General features: G+C 39.4%; 1 protein-coding gene across 5 annotated transcripts in view; it reads right to left on the bottom strand.

Moving 5' to 3' along the window:
- The window catches only part of gria3b (glutamate receptor, ionotropic, AMPA 3b), a 112511-nt gene that overhangs the window by 31195 nt on the left and 65195 nt on the right, over nt 1–16121 (bottom strand). For all 5 annotated transcript variants that reach the window (XM_007548476.2, XM_007548475.2, XM_016669634.1 and 2 more), the window contains exons 5-8: nt 3835–3888; nt 1583–1744; nt 709–876; nt 227–331 (exon numbers count right to left, since the gene is read on the bottom strand). In XM_007548476.2, coding sequence (XP_007548538.1) covers nt 227–331; nt 709–876; nt 1583–1744; nt 3835–3888 — 489 coding nt within the window. The remainder of the gene's footprint in view (nt 1–226; nt 332–708; nt 877–1582; nt 1745–3834; nt 3889–16121) is intronic.

Here is a 16121-nt window from a genome sequence, read left to right as displayed (position 1 = left end):
TTTTTTTTTTTTTTTTTTTTTTTTTTTTTTCTAAAAGGGGGTAAAATTCCTCTTTATTATTATTGCAACATTTCTGTTTGACAAAGTTTTCATATTCTAAATAAGTACTGGGGATGCAAAGGTGTACAGTTTTGCTGCTAAATACAAGCCAACTTAAACTTTTTAACTTTAATGTTGGCCAAGGAAAATGATTCCAAGTAGCTCTGGCAGCTGCAAAAGGTCTTACCTTCTTTGGCCCATCCTTTTTCATTTCATGTATCTCTATTGTGTAATTGGTCCTGCGGCCATAGTTGTCAAACTGGATATTCCCGGTCATCCCCTGCAGCTGGACCTGATGGAAAAACAGACACTTAGAGCGAGGAAGAAGTGGAAGGCTTGCATCACTTTGCAGATATAGCTGGCATTAAGGTGCCCGTGTCCATTTTGCAACTGGAGCGCACTCAGTCCGTTAATCAAATGATGAACTGGATACGCTTTAATAAAAGATGTAGTTTTATGGTAATGAGGGCCTGGATTTGAGTGAGCTCTGCGCAGAGATATCTGGAGGCAGAGAGCGGAGAATAGCTCTGCACTCTCTCCCTTTCTCTCTGTCACTTTCCATCTTTATCATGCTAACCCTGCATCACTACTTCTCTCAGCCCCCTCCCCCTTTTTTTTTTTTCTCTGTTTGGTCTCAGCCTACCACTCCCTCCCATATCCCTTCCTTACCGTTTTCAGAGCTCTCTCGATGTCTATGCCCTGACTCCAGGGTACGGCGGGATTCGCCAGACAGTCTCCTGCGCTGCCTCGACGAGAGACGTCTACGCGTTGGCGCCTCAGGTACCTGAATGCCTCGGCTATCACTAGGATGGCGTCGTGGGTCAGGGCAGAGGTGTACTGTCCAAAAACAGAGAGTGATAAACACAAACAACAGAACATATGATGCTGAAAAAACTGTGCAGTGAAAACAAAAAGACTTTTTATTCTTTGACAGGCTGTTAAATTGAGAGAAGTCAGATGAAAAAGAGGCAATTTGTGTGCTTCAAAGCATTTCGGCGTCTGGTCAGGTTTGTGTGTTTTGGGGTGAATGCAAACTTTGACACCTTGCTTATCAGTAGGTTAAATGCAACTTAAGCTATCGAGGACTTATCTAAATGTCAGGACCTCATCCAAAACTTTATTGCGGAGTTAGGTGGTGAATAAAGGATAAAAGTTTGACTTTTATCTCCCACGTACTTACCTCGCAACTTCTCCTGACCTTTTCACCACCGAGGGGTTGAGGCACTTGTTTGTTGACCACCACACCACGGCGAAATCTAATTAAATGGCATTCCAAATCCATTTCTTCCTTGATCATTGTTTAATTAGATGTAAATTGAAGCTGCAATATAACCTTGGCTTGCACTGCCTATCAATATATTGATTGCGCTGAGAAATGCAAAGCAAAGACGCCACAAAGAGCGAGGGAGGGTAGGCGAGAGGGCAAAAGAATGATAAAGGCAAACAGGATGAGAGAGGAACAGCTGATGGAGATCACTTCAGAAGGAACGACCTGCGTGTTCTGCATGCACAATGTAATAAAGCCCTGCGAAAGCCCGACTACCTTCAGAGGAGCGTTGCGAGCTTCTGGGAATTCTCTTTCATCCAGCTGGTCCCATCGCTGTTTGAACTGCTGCACAATCGGGTTCTCAGGGTTGACGATCTGAAACCCTGAAATGTTGGCTCCTCCGGCGATGACTTTGCCCATACTCACATTCGAAAATCCCTAAAAAATTACACACGAGTGAAATGGGTCAGCGATGACACTCTTGCGACTTGCTGTTTTTTTTAATTTTATTTTTTTTAGAAATATGATTTTAGTTTGTTTGTTGGGCAGAAGAACCAAATGTCGAGACAGAAAGACGAGGCGGTGTTTCGAGTGAGAATCTAGTATGTAAATCAAATGATGTCATGGGAAAAGTATACCAAAGTGATTTTGACAAGCCCTCTGGAAAGTTGACCCAAGGCTTTTTGCTCTATTCAAAAGACAAACAGCCTTCATTGATTTTTTTTTTCTTCTCCTGCATCACACAGCACATCGCATACATGACTACAAAAGACATTGGGTTCAAGTTGCAATGTACACCTGGTAGCCGTGTTGGATCGAGTTTGGATCATGTTCACATTAAGAAATCACTGTGGAGTTATTTCAGTCCCCACCAGAGAGAAAATGCTGTGTTCACATCTACACAAATGAACCACATCAAGGTGGAAAACGAACCAGAGTTTCAAACACACTAAACACCTTCAAAAACATAGCATTGTGTCTTTGGATGTTAGGCAAAAATATATCTTTATCAGTTGTTCAGCACCGTAGAAAGGCAGCTGTCCAGAGTCAGTGTTGCAACGTGTCAAAATATTTGAGCTGGCTGCCATGTTTGCTTCCCAGTATATAATGGCCTAAATGCACTGCCTTCAAATCGCCTTCTTCACCCAAGAACCATGAAAGTTAGTTCTTTTCATGGTAAAATTGATGTTTTCTTTCTAAGGCCCAACATTGGGAGCTCATGGTGTGTGAGAACATGTGTTTGCCTCCTGCACAATCACATCTTCTACAGCCAGAGAAACAGCACCGAGGGCACCAAGTGAGAGCGAGCCTTCAATTTCTAAAAAAAAAAAAACCTCCCCTGCTAATAACAAGCTGAAATTAGCTATTCCTTCCACAGAGTGTGGGAAAATAAGGAAAGATGGTTAAAAAGGTTAAGTCATCTTTATCTAATAAACCATTAGTATGCTCAGTGACTGTGCAGTGTAATATGACAGCAGGGTTTGGATTTTTAATCATGCATTTTTGAATTTTCCTTTTTCAGGCTGGAATAATTACAAAATACCACCTCGATGCGTTTTCACAACAAGTCTCGGGTGCAGAAACTTGAATTTGTTGTGGATTTCCATTCATCACACATAGTGAGAAATGTATACCCACGAACTCCCACTAATGTTTGGATAAATACTCAGTAGCAGATTGCTAAGCTTCTGGCACTTTGCTACACTTGAAATATCTTTTTTTTTTTTTTTTCCATGTTTCATCTTGCTATCTGCTGGCTGAAACTGAAGATAAAATGTTTTTTGGAGATGGTCCTATTTCGGCAATATCCTATCTACTGTTTTTTTTTTTTTTACAGCGCACCAGTACCACCATCATCACCTTGCTTGACAGACAGCACAGTTTTCTCGAGTTTCAAATCCTCCAAATATAATTCCTGTCATTGACTATGAGAGCAGCAGTGGCTTCCCTTAAAGACCTGCTAAAAACACGTCTCCTTTTTAATTCTGTGACTTTTTATTTTTTATTTTGGAATGTACTTTGTAAATACAGTTTTACTTACTTACTAATTGGATTTAAATAACTCTAATCTCTCGTTGCAAAGAATTTCCCAGACAGCAGGTGGATTGTTCTCGTAAGCTGCAAAATTTCAGCTGAAGATTTTGGAGCAGGGGCTCCTCTAAATTTTAGAAAGTGCCAAAAGCTGTCAAAATCTTGCAAAACGATGGGAGTTTCAGATCCCTGGTCTATGTCTTATTTCGCTTTACAAAGACAATGGATGACTGTTTGGTCCAACATGAAAATAGTCCCAAATCTATATTAAAACTGCTTATTGTTAAGAAGGCTAGTAGGCTGAATACATGTAAACTTCTGACCAGAACAAACAAAAAAATTACAGAGAAATTGAAAACATGCAGAGCACTTCTTTTTTCCTACTCCATACTGCAGGCCAACTATGAGTATGCGCATTTTTTTCTATTACATGTAGCAAAAATAAATAAATAAATGGTTACACTCCTTCTCAGGGGAGCAGCATGGTTATTACTCACAAGATTGACCAGAATGTAGTGGTAACCATGGCTGTTCTTCCCCGCGGTCACAACCTGTGGGAGACAAAAAAAATCAAAATAAAACATCAATACAGCAAACCACCCATGAGATGAGGGAGAGGGGGGGTCACGGCTAATGTAAGTGGGTGCAACAATCTCCGTAAAACGCAGCGACGAGCCGCGCGTGCACCGGACGTCGCAGGAGTTTAAACAAAGCAAAGTTCTCTAATGGAGCAGGAGAAAGCGGGGAGGCAGGAAGTGTTCATTAAAGAGGAAACGATAATAAGACAGAAACAAGAACAACGCGGAGCCTCGTTGAATATTCAGCCGGCTTTGAAGTCTTTCACAGCGCACGGAGGAATCTTTTACAGCTGCTGGTCTTTAAGGTGGAAATGTGGGGGAAAAATATTTCAAAGAAATTTACAGTGAGGCAATAAGACGTGGATCACACCATGTTTTGAAAATATCACACCTTTGGAGCGGAACAGCATGTTTCAACCTACGCAGCTTGTCTGAAAATAGTGAGCGGTGTTTCACTCTCGTTGCAGTCGTAAAAAACCATATGCTATCTTTTTTTTTCTAACTCCACTTTGTTGTTTTTGTCTTTTTGTTTTATTGTGGTGCGTCTGTAAACCCGCCGGCAGAGCCTTGTAATCGCCTGGCTTTCTGTGCGCTGCTCCTGGACAGACTGCTCAGCCAGGGCCTCGTGCCGCCTGTTTATCCCCCCCACCCAAGTTTTCCGTCTTTTGCCGATTGACTTCTGAGCGAGCGAAGACCACAGAGACGAAGTTTGTATAGATCAAGGTTTTCTTCTTTACAAACACAGCAACACCAGTTTACACCAAAATCAGCATGTTTGCACATGTTTGGCTCAGGCTCCGTCTCTAAAGCAAACTGTCGGTTTATCATGTTTGAGTTTGCGTGTTAAGCCGAGGACACAGGATATTTGTTACAGGGGATAGTTTACAGCATTCCCACAGAATGGGAGCGAGTGATGAAAGGTGCCCTTGTTTCCCTGCAGCTCGAGTCTTCGCTCTCGTTTCAGCTGCAATTACAACATTTGCCTCAGCTCCGATAATCTTAGCAGATTTTGGACATGCTGGTATACAGTAGCGTGAAGCAATTTGAACTTCATCCTTGCTTAGGCATAGCAACCTGAAGGATAAAATAAACCACTTGTCTGCCTCCCTGTAGACACCAGTCAGTTGTTAACAACAGGGGGGAAAAATGTCAGCGGCGCTTTTCAAGAACGGCACATGAGGGAGCACAACCACACAAAACCTCTCACTCAGCCTGTATCGATGGGTCAGCACTCTCTGACAACTTCCTCATCATTAAGGCTCTGCACCTCCGACGGCGCATGTCAGACAGATGGGAACAAACCAAAGGAATGAAACGGAAACAAAGAGGAAATGAACTGATTACAAAGCTGAAATAGCAGGAGCTGGCTTTTAGAGCCCATCAGTCTCATTTCTAATGAATAAGTGGCAGAAAATGTCATGGAAATGCATTTTCTGCAATGCTTTTAACGATTTAGATGGAGCAGTTAATCACATATCCACCTCGTGTAATAATGTATTTCAAGCACTGCTGCATTTCTGCAGCCAGAGCCCAGGGCTCCACACTCCTTTCTTTGTGCGCTAACCTTGACTCTGGCTGTAAGCCTCCTCACACCTTGCTCTGGAGCAGAGCACAGAAAGACTTCACCGCCTGCACGCCTGCAGCCCACAGCCAGACTGGCAACAGCTACATAAGGCAACCTTGGGATGAAGTGCAGCAAGACACTGATGACAACAGAAATACACGGCACCTCCAGCCAGGACGCGCAAACCTTTTCCCTCAACTTATTTTAATAAGCAGCCAGCAAGATTTGACTCGGGCTAAAAACATTCACGTTGCACCACTAAATGACTGGTCCATGTTATGCAAACTCATTAAAGAACCATTACTAAACAAAAGTGTGTAAGCAAAGAAGCTATACTTATTTCAGCATAAAGAAACAGTTGTTGTGTCAGAAGTAAAAAAAAAAGCACATTTAAGTTAAGACGCTCTTAAGAGTTAATAGTAACCAATTGTTTTTAAAGTGGTTCCTAAAGGAAGGGTTAGTATCTTAAGACACATTAACAGTCAGCACCCATTCAGTTTGGATAATGAGGGAGTAATTCTCAGTGAGCGCTCCGGCTAATTCTGCCCGTTCTAAAGTGGATTTCAATTAAAGCGGATTTGCCGATATGGCAAAAAATAATGCACTTTTTTTTTTTTCTCCCAATAGCCTTCCAGACCCCCCAGGTCTTTTGTAAAGGCATTTTTCTAATTTGAATCTATTTACTTTGGACTTATGTTTAGGCTAATAGTTATTTATCATGTCCTGTTTTACTTTAAAATAACACTAATAACAAACACAGGGAATTGAACACGATCAAAAGTTTCAGCGAGAAACCCCATCATCCAAGGAAACATCTGTGATGTGTTTTGATTTATTTTAGCAAGTATTACGTTAATTATTTGATTTTATCTGTGTCAAGATTCTAGATGTTATCACACATACTTTGATATGTCTATTTCTATGTTCTGTTTATGTTTTTAGAGTTTGTACTTTATTTATTTTTGTTTAACTGTTCTACATATTTTTGTTTTCTTAATCACTCATTCTCTCAAACAACTAAATTTTTCAAAATTTGGTATATTTAGTTTTAGTATATTTAGTTTTTCTTGGTATATTTAGTTTTATCACTTGTAATGTGTATTTTTTTTTTGTCTGATTATCTGCTTTAGATTTTGTAAAGTGCTGTGCAACACTTGTCTGTATGAAAAGGGTTCTACAAAAAAAAAAACAAATTTGATATTGGTTAACTGGGCTCAATCAATGATCACACACTTTTCACAGTTTTCCCATGTAATAACAAGGTTCTTAGGAAAATTATATTTCTAACAGATTCTGTTTGTGTAATTTTACTAACCTGTGTCAAATGCAGTTATCATTTAAGAAGCAGTCATGACTCAAAGCATGTTCACTCTTACACTGTTCTACCAAATTAAAACTATTAAAACTAAATGTTCATTCTGCAATAAATATAGTCACTGTACAGATAAACCAGGTAATGAAACTTTTCATTTTTTTTTTTTTTTCCCCGTGTCAGGTCCAGTAGTGTGGGACTCAAAATTGTTGTCTGAGTGCCAAGGTGAGGCCCAGCAGATTTAATTTCACAAGCAGAGCGTTAGGGCAGGTGCAATGCTAGTTTATGAAGCTAATGAAAAAGGATTAAAATAAAACTGATTTGCCCATGCAAGACGGGAGGATAAAATCTGCAGAGAACGCTCTGCTTCAGCAGACCTTCGGTACATCCTAATACGTTCTGATCTACTGTCCTCATATTGCCTAACCCTAATCAAACCTTAAAAAAAGATTACTTCCAGCATACTCTGTTTTATGGATTTGTTTATTTTTATTTTTTTTACAACATAACACAGTTCAAATAATGCAGTTGTACTTTTTGCAATAGCTTTTTAATGGAACATTTTGCAATGGAGATTGATCAATGCTGCAACAGAGCCGGTCATCAGGGTAAATAAGCATAGATGACTGGCGATGCAACGAGAAATTAAAGCTGGTGAAAGAAATTGGATGATCTTATGCTTGACTGGCCCTGATCTGTGATTTGAAACTAAAAATCTAAAAAATAAAATGTTTTGATTGGTGACTGAGCTGTGCAAAAATGCAAACAGATCTTCCTAATAACACTCAGAGTTGAAGTTGTTACTGAGGGTTGGAGTGCAAGTTTCCTACTTTCAGTGATAGTAAGTTAAAATTAAAAATGAAATCAAGACTTTTTGATACATTTAAACAGGCAATGTGATTTTGCCCTTTTCCCCTTTTTAAGAGTTTAAGTTCCTTCTGCCATGGATCAACCTAGATCACAAAACATTTACAGTGTTTTGGAAATTTCACTGTTGAGGTAAGAGTTTACTACCTCATCAGAGAATACTGCTGAGGTAAACAGACTTAGATATAGATACTAACCATGATAATCATTCAAGTCATGCCAGTCTGTAATTTAACACACTAGAGCAAGTTTAAAATATTATGACTGTAGTCATTTTTTTTTCTTGTTATTTCACAATGCTGAAACAATGTGTGGTCTGTGGTTAAGACCATTCCATCTATGTGAAGAAAGTCGAACATAAGTATTTGTTAATATGGTTTATGGTCAAGGCAGAAAAACTGAAACTGCCTGAAACTGATGTCCGCAGGTCAGAGCTTCACAAAACTGGTGACATCTGCAGTTCACGTCTGCAGATGTCTATGTACGTAACCATTAAGTGATTGGTACTTTAGATTCGAGCTGTTTAGATAGCTGAAGATGATTCCAGAAAAAGCCGAAAGAATCTCTCCCTTACGCTTTGTGAGATCTGTGTTATGACAGTCTGATTAAGATAAGATATTGGCTCAGAGAACAGGACAGAGTGCTTTGAATTCTCATGAGATGATTGATCGCAATTCTCTAATTTGATTTAAATTATTGAACTTTTCCTGGAATAATTTCTTTTGCAGTCTTTAGCACAATGCAATATTTACTAGAAGCAAAGACGATTTTAAATTAGCTTACACTGGGTCTTTGTGTGTCTTGGTCATTATCTTCCATCATCCTATTACTCTCAGGTGGTCTATTTTGCTGTGGTCTTTGGAATGCAAACATAAATACACAGCACCACTAAAGAAAACAAAATCCTTCTGTTTCCCAGAATGATTTTCCCCTTTTGTGCATCGATTCAGCAGCTTTCTCCACCACCTTTTGTTCTGCAGCTTAAGGAGACTTTGCAGAATTCGAGTTTTCTTTCAAGTCTCAAGAGGGAAGAAAACTCATCTGACCTTGACTGCACCTTCGTTCGGCCATGAATGGGACCTACAGCCGACAGAAAGAGCCAAATGTAAAACTACAGCTTCAGATTTTTTTATGAACGTTTTCCACAAAGTCTGACCTTTCTACCGCAGACTTAGCAGCAACACAGGAAAAGGCAGACTGAAATGATTCCCACAACTTTATAAATATCACTAAGGTGGGCGAAAGATGAGCGAATAACGACGTCATTAGTTTAGGCCACCACTTGAAAAATTAAAGAAACCAAAATAAAATAAATTACCAAACTTAAAAGGAACACAGTGCAAAAATCATAATACCGCTTCGGCTTTTTCAATTCTTTTTTCACATGAAAACCACAGATCTAGTTGTGTTTTATTGGGATTACGTACAGTAGACCAACACAAAGTAACTGTGAGCAAAACGATCATTGACTTTTAAAGTTTTTTGACACTTTCTACATCTAAAATCATTTAATAATAAATGCACTTGTCACTTGACAAAATAAGTTAGAAGCAATAGTCTGCAGTTAGACCTCAGCAGTGTGTAAAATTCAGGTTAAAACGAGCTGCTTTGTGAAGATCTTAAAGGTTTTTAAGAGAATGTCAGTGAACAAACAGAATCATGAAGACCAGGGAACACACACACACACATGCACACACACGCACACACACACACACGCACACACATACACACACACGTAGACACACACACGCATACTTATGGAGAACCTTCGTCTCCAGAGAAGCTGCCGATATCCACTGCTCAGGTGGGAATATCTGTCATGCAGACCCACATTTTTCATAAAACACATTAAGGTTCATGTTCATAAAGTGTAAGATGCAAAAAGATTCAATGAATCCAGACAGTTTTGCGGTCACTGTAAATATTTTTTATTGCATGGTAGTATTAATAATCTAATTATCCCAGTCAATTATCTTGTGTTTGGTGTTAGCAGACGTTACCCCACCTAGTTTTTGCAGCTGAAGGAGTTGATTTGTTTCCACCTGTTACTTACACACAATTTGTTCATATTAAAAAAACAAAACAAAACAAAAACAAAAAAACTAAAGCTAAAACTAAAACTAAATCCTGGCCCACTAGTGGCATCTTAAACAGACAGATACATTTTTTTTCTATTTTATATGACTATCTTTACTGATGAATAAGATAAATGATGATGTCTGATGATGATTGTCATTCCTCAAAGCGGTTGCTAACTTCAATAAATAAATAGCTCTGACTTGTTTAACAATTAAAGCTCCTCTCTGGTTTGTCATTTGAAGATAATTTAATGTGATACACAGGGTGTGAATGCATAATTCTCCACACGATATTCAGAAAATGTAAGTAGGCTGCATCACGGGTTGATCATTGCCAATGTTGGCTAGTTTTGATCTTGGCTCTGCGGGTCTTAACCACTCTGATCCTGCTTTCATTTCAGTAATCTAACGGCATCACTGCTCTAACAGGGCACTCTGATTCAAACCCATTGAATTTAAAGTATGGTTTATATTTGCATTTTTAAGTGTCTATAACAAGCCATCCTGACTGCTATTTCATTTTGCTCTGCAGTGAGCTACCAAAGTGAAGCACTCAACACAGTTTGGGACAATAGGCTGAATCTGATCTCCGTAAGCCTTTGATGCAGAAGGACTTTCCTCTCTTCGGTCTCTATTTTTACTTCAAGGCTCTTGCAGAGGTGCTCTTGCTGGAGTACTCCAGCTTAATTTACAGCCGGCTGTGGCGGGGATGCTTTTTTTTCCCCCCCTGGCTGCAGTGATTTATGCCCCTAAAGACGGTGGCAGAAGCGTTGGCCTCCCCCTCATTGTAGAACGTTTTAGATGCACATGACTTGTAATTCAGATAACATCTCGCCGTTCGTTCCTTGGAGATATAAGAGCAATTTGGTGTGGGACGCGTTGAAGGGAAGAAATCGTTTGACACCGCAGCTCATGTTTGTGCGCCAAAACTTTGAAATTCTGAGATAGCCTATCTCGCTTTTACTGAAAACGATCTGGGTAATTTTTCACGCCTGATAACGTAAAAATAAGGGTTCCCCCAGGATCACGGGCTTTATTAATTTACACTGTGTTCCTGTGCAGTCCTAGAAACATCATAAAATCTCACAGAACGTCTCATTCAAACGTCGAGTCAGCGGGTCACGTTCTCTTTGATGATAACACTTTAATCCTATTTAATTCTATAATCACAGTTTGTAAATGGCCCTCAACAGCGAAGGTTACTGCAAGGGACTTTAAAGCAGGTTGTACCAAGCATGAAGGACTCATCCAGAGCACTCCTCAAGAAGACAAGGGGAGATAAGATAAAGTTAAAATCAGAAGTGCTTTTCCAAAAGAGGCATTAGTCAGAATCTTCCATTTTTCATATTTTTCAGTCAAGGTTGCTTCATCAGTCTCCAACAGCAGAAATTTGTGCTGTTAAAAAGGTCAACTGAGACATTTCAGCAGTGCGTAAATGGTCAAAAAAAAAAAAGAAATAGTCTAAAAAAGAAGCAAGAATTGAACCATATTTTGTCATCATGCTGTCAAATAATCTGGGTTGTTTATATATCAAACACACAACTGTAAGGCTTAAATCTAGCTGTTTTAAAAATATTAAAACGGTGCAAAGAGGACTTTTTGAAGGTGTTCTTGTCTTCTTTAAAGAAATAAATACTTCTCTACTTGCTCCCTATTATGGCTAATGCAAAGAAAGTTATATTTTATCTGAATGGCTGAAAGGTTCAGAACAATCTAGTTAATCTGTTTATCACATTTCTAATAATACCTACATTGTAGGTGAAAGTCAACTTATACTTGGCATGACAGCCAAAATAATGATGCAAAACTTTATGCCTGAAGCAGTTTGATGAGGATCTATTTTGTCAAAAGAGTCAGTGATGCAGATGAACTGAGTAGCAACTTCATGGCAAACTTTCACAGTAAAAACTTAAATATATGTAGGCTTCTGCAACTCATAAAAGCACAGGATTCAGAATCCTGGCTGGATTATGTGTTCCTACCCCCAGAATCTTCCAGAAATATGAATGATGCATTGCAGACAGGAACAAAGCACTTACATGTTCTTTCATTTATTTATCAGAATCCTGTCTTGCATTTTCAGCTGTGAACAATTAAAATATTTTGCAGTGTTTATTTCACTGCAGTTGATATCAATGTGTTAAAAGAATTTATTTGAGGATACATTAAAATTTCATGTTGTTTCGCCGTTTCTTATACATTTATAGATTTGTCTAAATCTTCCAACAGAACTCTGTAGTTTAAAACAGATATACTTTAATACAAAGAACAAATGTGTTTTTTAGTCAATACAAGACAAAGTTAAAAGCTGTTACTACTACTGCCAGTTTATTAAAAAATGATGGAACATTTTTAATACAAGTAAATTAAGTTAGGATACTGGGTGTTTGTGATGTTGCATGATGAGTGTGCAAAAATGTAAAATGAGAGAAATGTGTTATTAATATGTTCACCATGTACTGTTGCTTACTGTCTTTTAGCGTATGTGATTGAAGCCATGGCGACTTTACAAACAACAATCATGTTACTACATTGTTCATACTCTACTGATGCCCTCCTGTTAATAATCTAATTGATTGCAAAACAACCCGACACCCCCCACAAAAATGTGCAACTTGTCGAAGAATGCAAACTCGTTTTTCCAAGTGTTGAGAATAAATAATTCTGTTTTCCTTCTATCTCTTTTAGCTTGTTGCTAAGCTGAAGCTAAAGGAAATGGCATGTTAGGTAACACAAATCAGAGCTAAGGTTAAAGGATATGACACACTAGGGAACGCCCTCTTTAGGGCGTAGCTTAGACAGAGGCTAACAAAGGAGATCGCAAAGTGTTCTTGGTTGCCATTTTGTCCTGCAAGCTCCTAAAGGTAGCATGTGAAATGGACCAGCTGTATTTTGGTATTAATAACTGGAATCATGGATTCAACTCACTGACTCTTTTTCAACCTCACACACATCAAGAACTCAGCACGGAGTAGGGATGATTCTCCACACAAGCAACTGAAAAACCTGACATTTTGACGTTTAAGGATGGCTTAATGACTTTACAACTTCAGGACCACGACCGACCAATGGACCAGGTTACAATGTACTGCAAAGAACATTTTCATCCAGCCAGTAGACTTAAATGCATGGAGTTACAGATTACAGATTATGATGCTCATTTCAAATGTTTCAGTGTAAAGCTCCTATTCATTTTATACATTTTCATTTTATACATTCTATGCATTTTCAGTGCAGAAATATCTTAACTCTTGTTTGCTTAGAAATAAAATGCAACAGTCTTGTGCAAGACAAGTTAGTGTTGCATCTGTAGCACTGCGACTGTGGTGTTTTTGATTTTGTTTCATGCACACCATCACATCCCAGCCCATTCCTTATGACCACACTGAAGCCTCTGCAGGCAGCAGAAGGCTAGGCCAACAAATCCCCAGAAGCACCTACTTTCTTTACATTCTCTTTGAAAACCCAGTTCACTTCTTATTGTCTTTTTTTTCTTCCTTGCATTAAAATACAGCTTTGTGGCTGGCACAGAGCTCATTGTCTGCCTTTCTTTGAACAGCTTGCTCGCCCTGGGCTTGTCCTCAGTTATTATTTTTTCTTCTTTTCTTTTCTTTTTTTCCCCCTGCCTTTCTTTACAGAAATGACAAGCAGGTTGCTGTTTCTGAACAGGCTCCAACACATCAATCCCTTGAGGAAAGTGGGCCAGTAAAGGACCATCTAAACAGACATGAGGAATCTCATACATGCTTCAGACAGATGTGAAAATATAGAACAATCTTCGTGTAACCACTTCTTAATATATACTCAAAAATGTTTCTTGTTTACAATCCATCTTTAATGTCACATTCCCGCCACTTAATAATGTCACAGACCTCCAAGATTCAATAAATGGGTTTTGGGAAACACGGCCGTTGGGGTAATTTATCTGCAGAGCAGTACTGATGGAGAAGTCCTGCAGGTGATAAATCCTAACTGGTTGTTACAGCATAAAATGATAATGGCGCTGGTGTAGCTTTCTGCTCGGCATCCCAAAACACATTTACAGGGCAGCTCACTCAGCTCTTAAAACGTGGCCTGACACAGCAGTATGTAAATATGTGTCTTGGTAGGTTGTTACATCATGCCAAACGTAAAAACGGAGCCAGTGTAAATAACGCACAGGCGGATGTGCTTGGATTTTAAAAGAGGCAATGTTTTGTGTACAGTGAGCGTGATGAGCCCTTCATCATCTTCAGAGCACAAACTAAAATAACTAATTCATTAAGGTGATTGGCCCACCAGAAAATCAATGAGCCACAGTTTTAATAATTACTTAATCAGAGTCATTAGATGAAAATACCAGAATGCCCGCTCTGCATTTGTATGATGAAGAAAATGAGCAGAAATGAACACAAGTCCATTTTTGCAGAGTTTCACAATACTTTGTGAGAGGGTTCGTCAGAGGTTATTAAGAGTCACAATTAGGACGTTAAGTCTTCACATCTGTCGGTCTACTTAGTCGACTTAGTGTTAATTTTGGAAACAGTGAATTGTCCATGCTTTTTAAAGACAAATGCTTTGCTTAAATTGAGCATAACCTGACGTCAATTATTTGGTTTCAATCATTAACTTTTCGCCAACCGACTTACTTTCTTTCGCATTTTCTAGGTGTTTGGAAAACATCACACACTCAGGAAACCAACAATGCATTTCTTATAAAGGGAAAACATAATCTTAAAACACTACAACTTTATCCCTGACATGTTTGCTGTTTTCCTTTTATGTCGTGTCGTTATTTTATCACATAAAATGTTTCTTACTGTTATCAAATTACAGTTCGGCAAGTTAGTTGATTTTATTCACCAACATGCCTTCAGAAGGCAGATGGTTGCACTGCAAGTTAGTTAGAGGTATCAGATTAAAAGTAGCTGAACACAAATGAACATCACCATTTAAACGCTCACTTTCCAAACTCTTTAGCCCCTGCAGAATTTTTGGCAGGATACCAAAATATAAAACATGCAGCATTCCAATCACTGCATAAACTCCTCATTCACAGAGGTTTTTTTTTTCTGCTGTGGAACAATTGTACCAATTTTTTGCAAGCTCAAACTTGCCTATTCAACACATCCCCACATTCCACAAGCTTCAGCAGCTGGCATAAAGACATTTATTCTGCAGGGGGATTACTTACAATTAAATCATAAAACTAAGCCACTGAGAACATTCTCTTTTTCGCTCAGCAGTCAGGCTGCTGAATCCGCACCGCCTTCTGATTCCGTCTCGACGGGCAATGACCTTGACGGAGTAAAGCGACAAGTCAGCATTACGGCACACGGACACTGATCCCGGCTGCTCAAACCCTCTCACCGGTCTGCCACCGATGTATCTGTATCTGTCTGCAATCGCTTTTTAATAGAGCCACAGCAGCAGGTAGAAGCCACAGGTCTCCACATAGATGGCAGTGGGTGCCATTTTTGGTGTGATTTCCCTAATGGGACACAGTCCATTCCTGACTCGGAGTATAATGGTGTGGCCCGACAGGGGGGGAACTACAGAGAGAAGTCCAGCAGCTTCCCTGAATGCCTGTGACTCATTTATATTGGCAGAGCTGGACGGATTATTCCAATTAGCTCCCAAAAAGAAGGGTGGGGAGGGAGCCCCCATGCTGAGGCTGTCGCAGAACGAAGGGGTAAAACCAAGCACACAGCTGCTTTGAAGGTTAGCGGCTGTAAGAACGTCTCTTTTCATCTCGGTGTGCAAAAACAAACTTTGGAGGGGAAAAAATTTGCGATGACAATGATTGCGAAGAAGAGCAGCGTTTGCAAAGAGAAAACCATTTCATTATTAACGAGTACACCAACTGAAACGGGAGAGCGTCAAACAGATTATTGCCCGGCATTGTAATGGTTTGCATGATAGAAAGCAGTTACACACATTACTGTTAATATGCATCGCATGTGATTTCTAATGAACGCTCTAATTCTTCCTTAAAAGCCCAAGCTTGTTGTTAACACAAACCGGGAGGATTGTTAGGGGAAGGAAATCTGCAATTCGAGAATTAAATTAGACACAGCAAATTAACACTATCAGCAGTTCTGTTTTTAACGGTGGCTCTGGGATCAAATTAGATTCATAAGAAACAAGTGAAAATAATGGTTGTTGAGGGGATATTGTGAGGTAAACAGAAGCCAATGTCTAAATGAATGCTAACCAGCAGAATCCAATTCTATAGCTGATTGCCTCATAACCCAGCAGAAGCAAGCAGTGAAGGATGGAGTGAGCCACGCAAATAGAGGAGATGCAAGAAATAATAGCCACTCATCTATTCATAGTAATTGTGTTTCCCTGTACGACAAGAACTGGTGGACCTTTCATTTGCTCCTCCGGCAATTGATGTGATCGG

The sequence above is a fragment of the Poecilia formosa genome, unplaced genomic scaffold, assembly GCF_000485575.1.
Source record: "Poecilia formosa unplaced genomic scaffold, Poecilia_formosa-5.1.2 Scaffold26, whole genome shotgun sequence".
NCBI classification, from domain to species: Eukaryota; Metazoa; Chordata; class Actinopteri; order Cyprinodontiformes; family Poeciliidae; genus Poecilia; species Poecilia formosa.
Note: the sequence above shows the minus strand (reverse complement) of the source record. Positions and strands in the feature narration are given on the sequence as shown.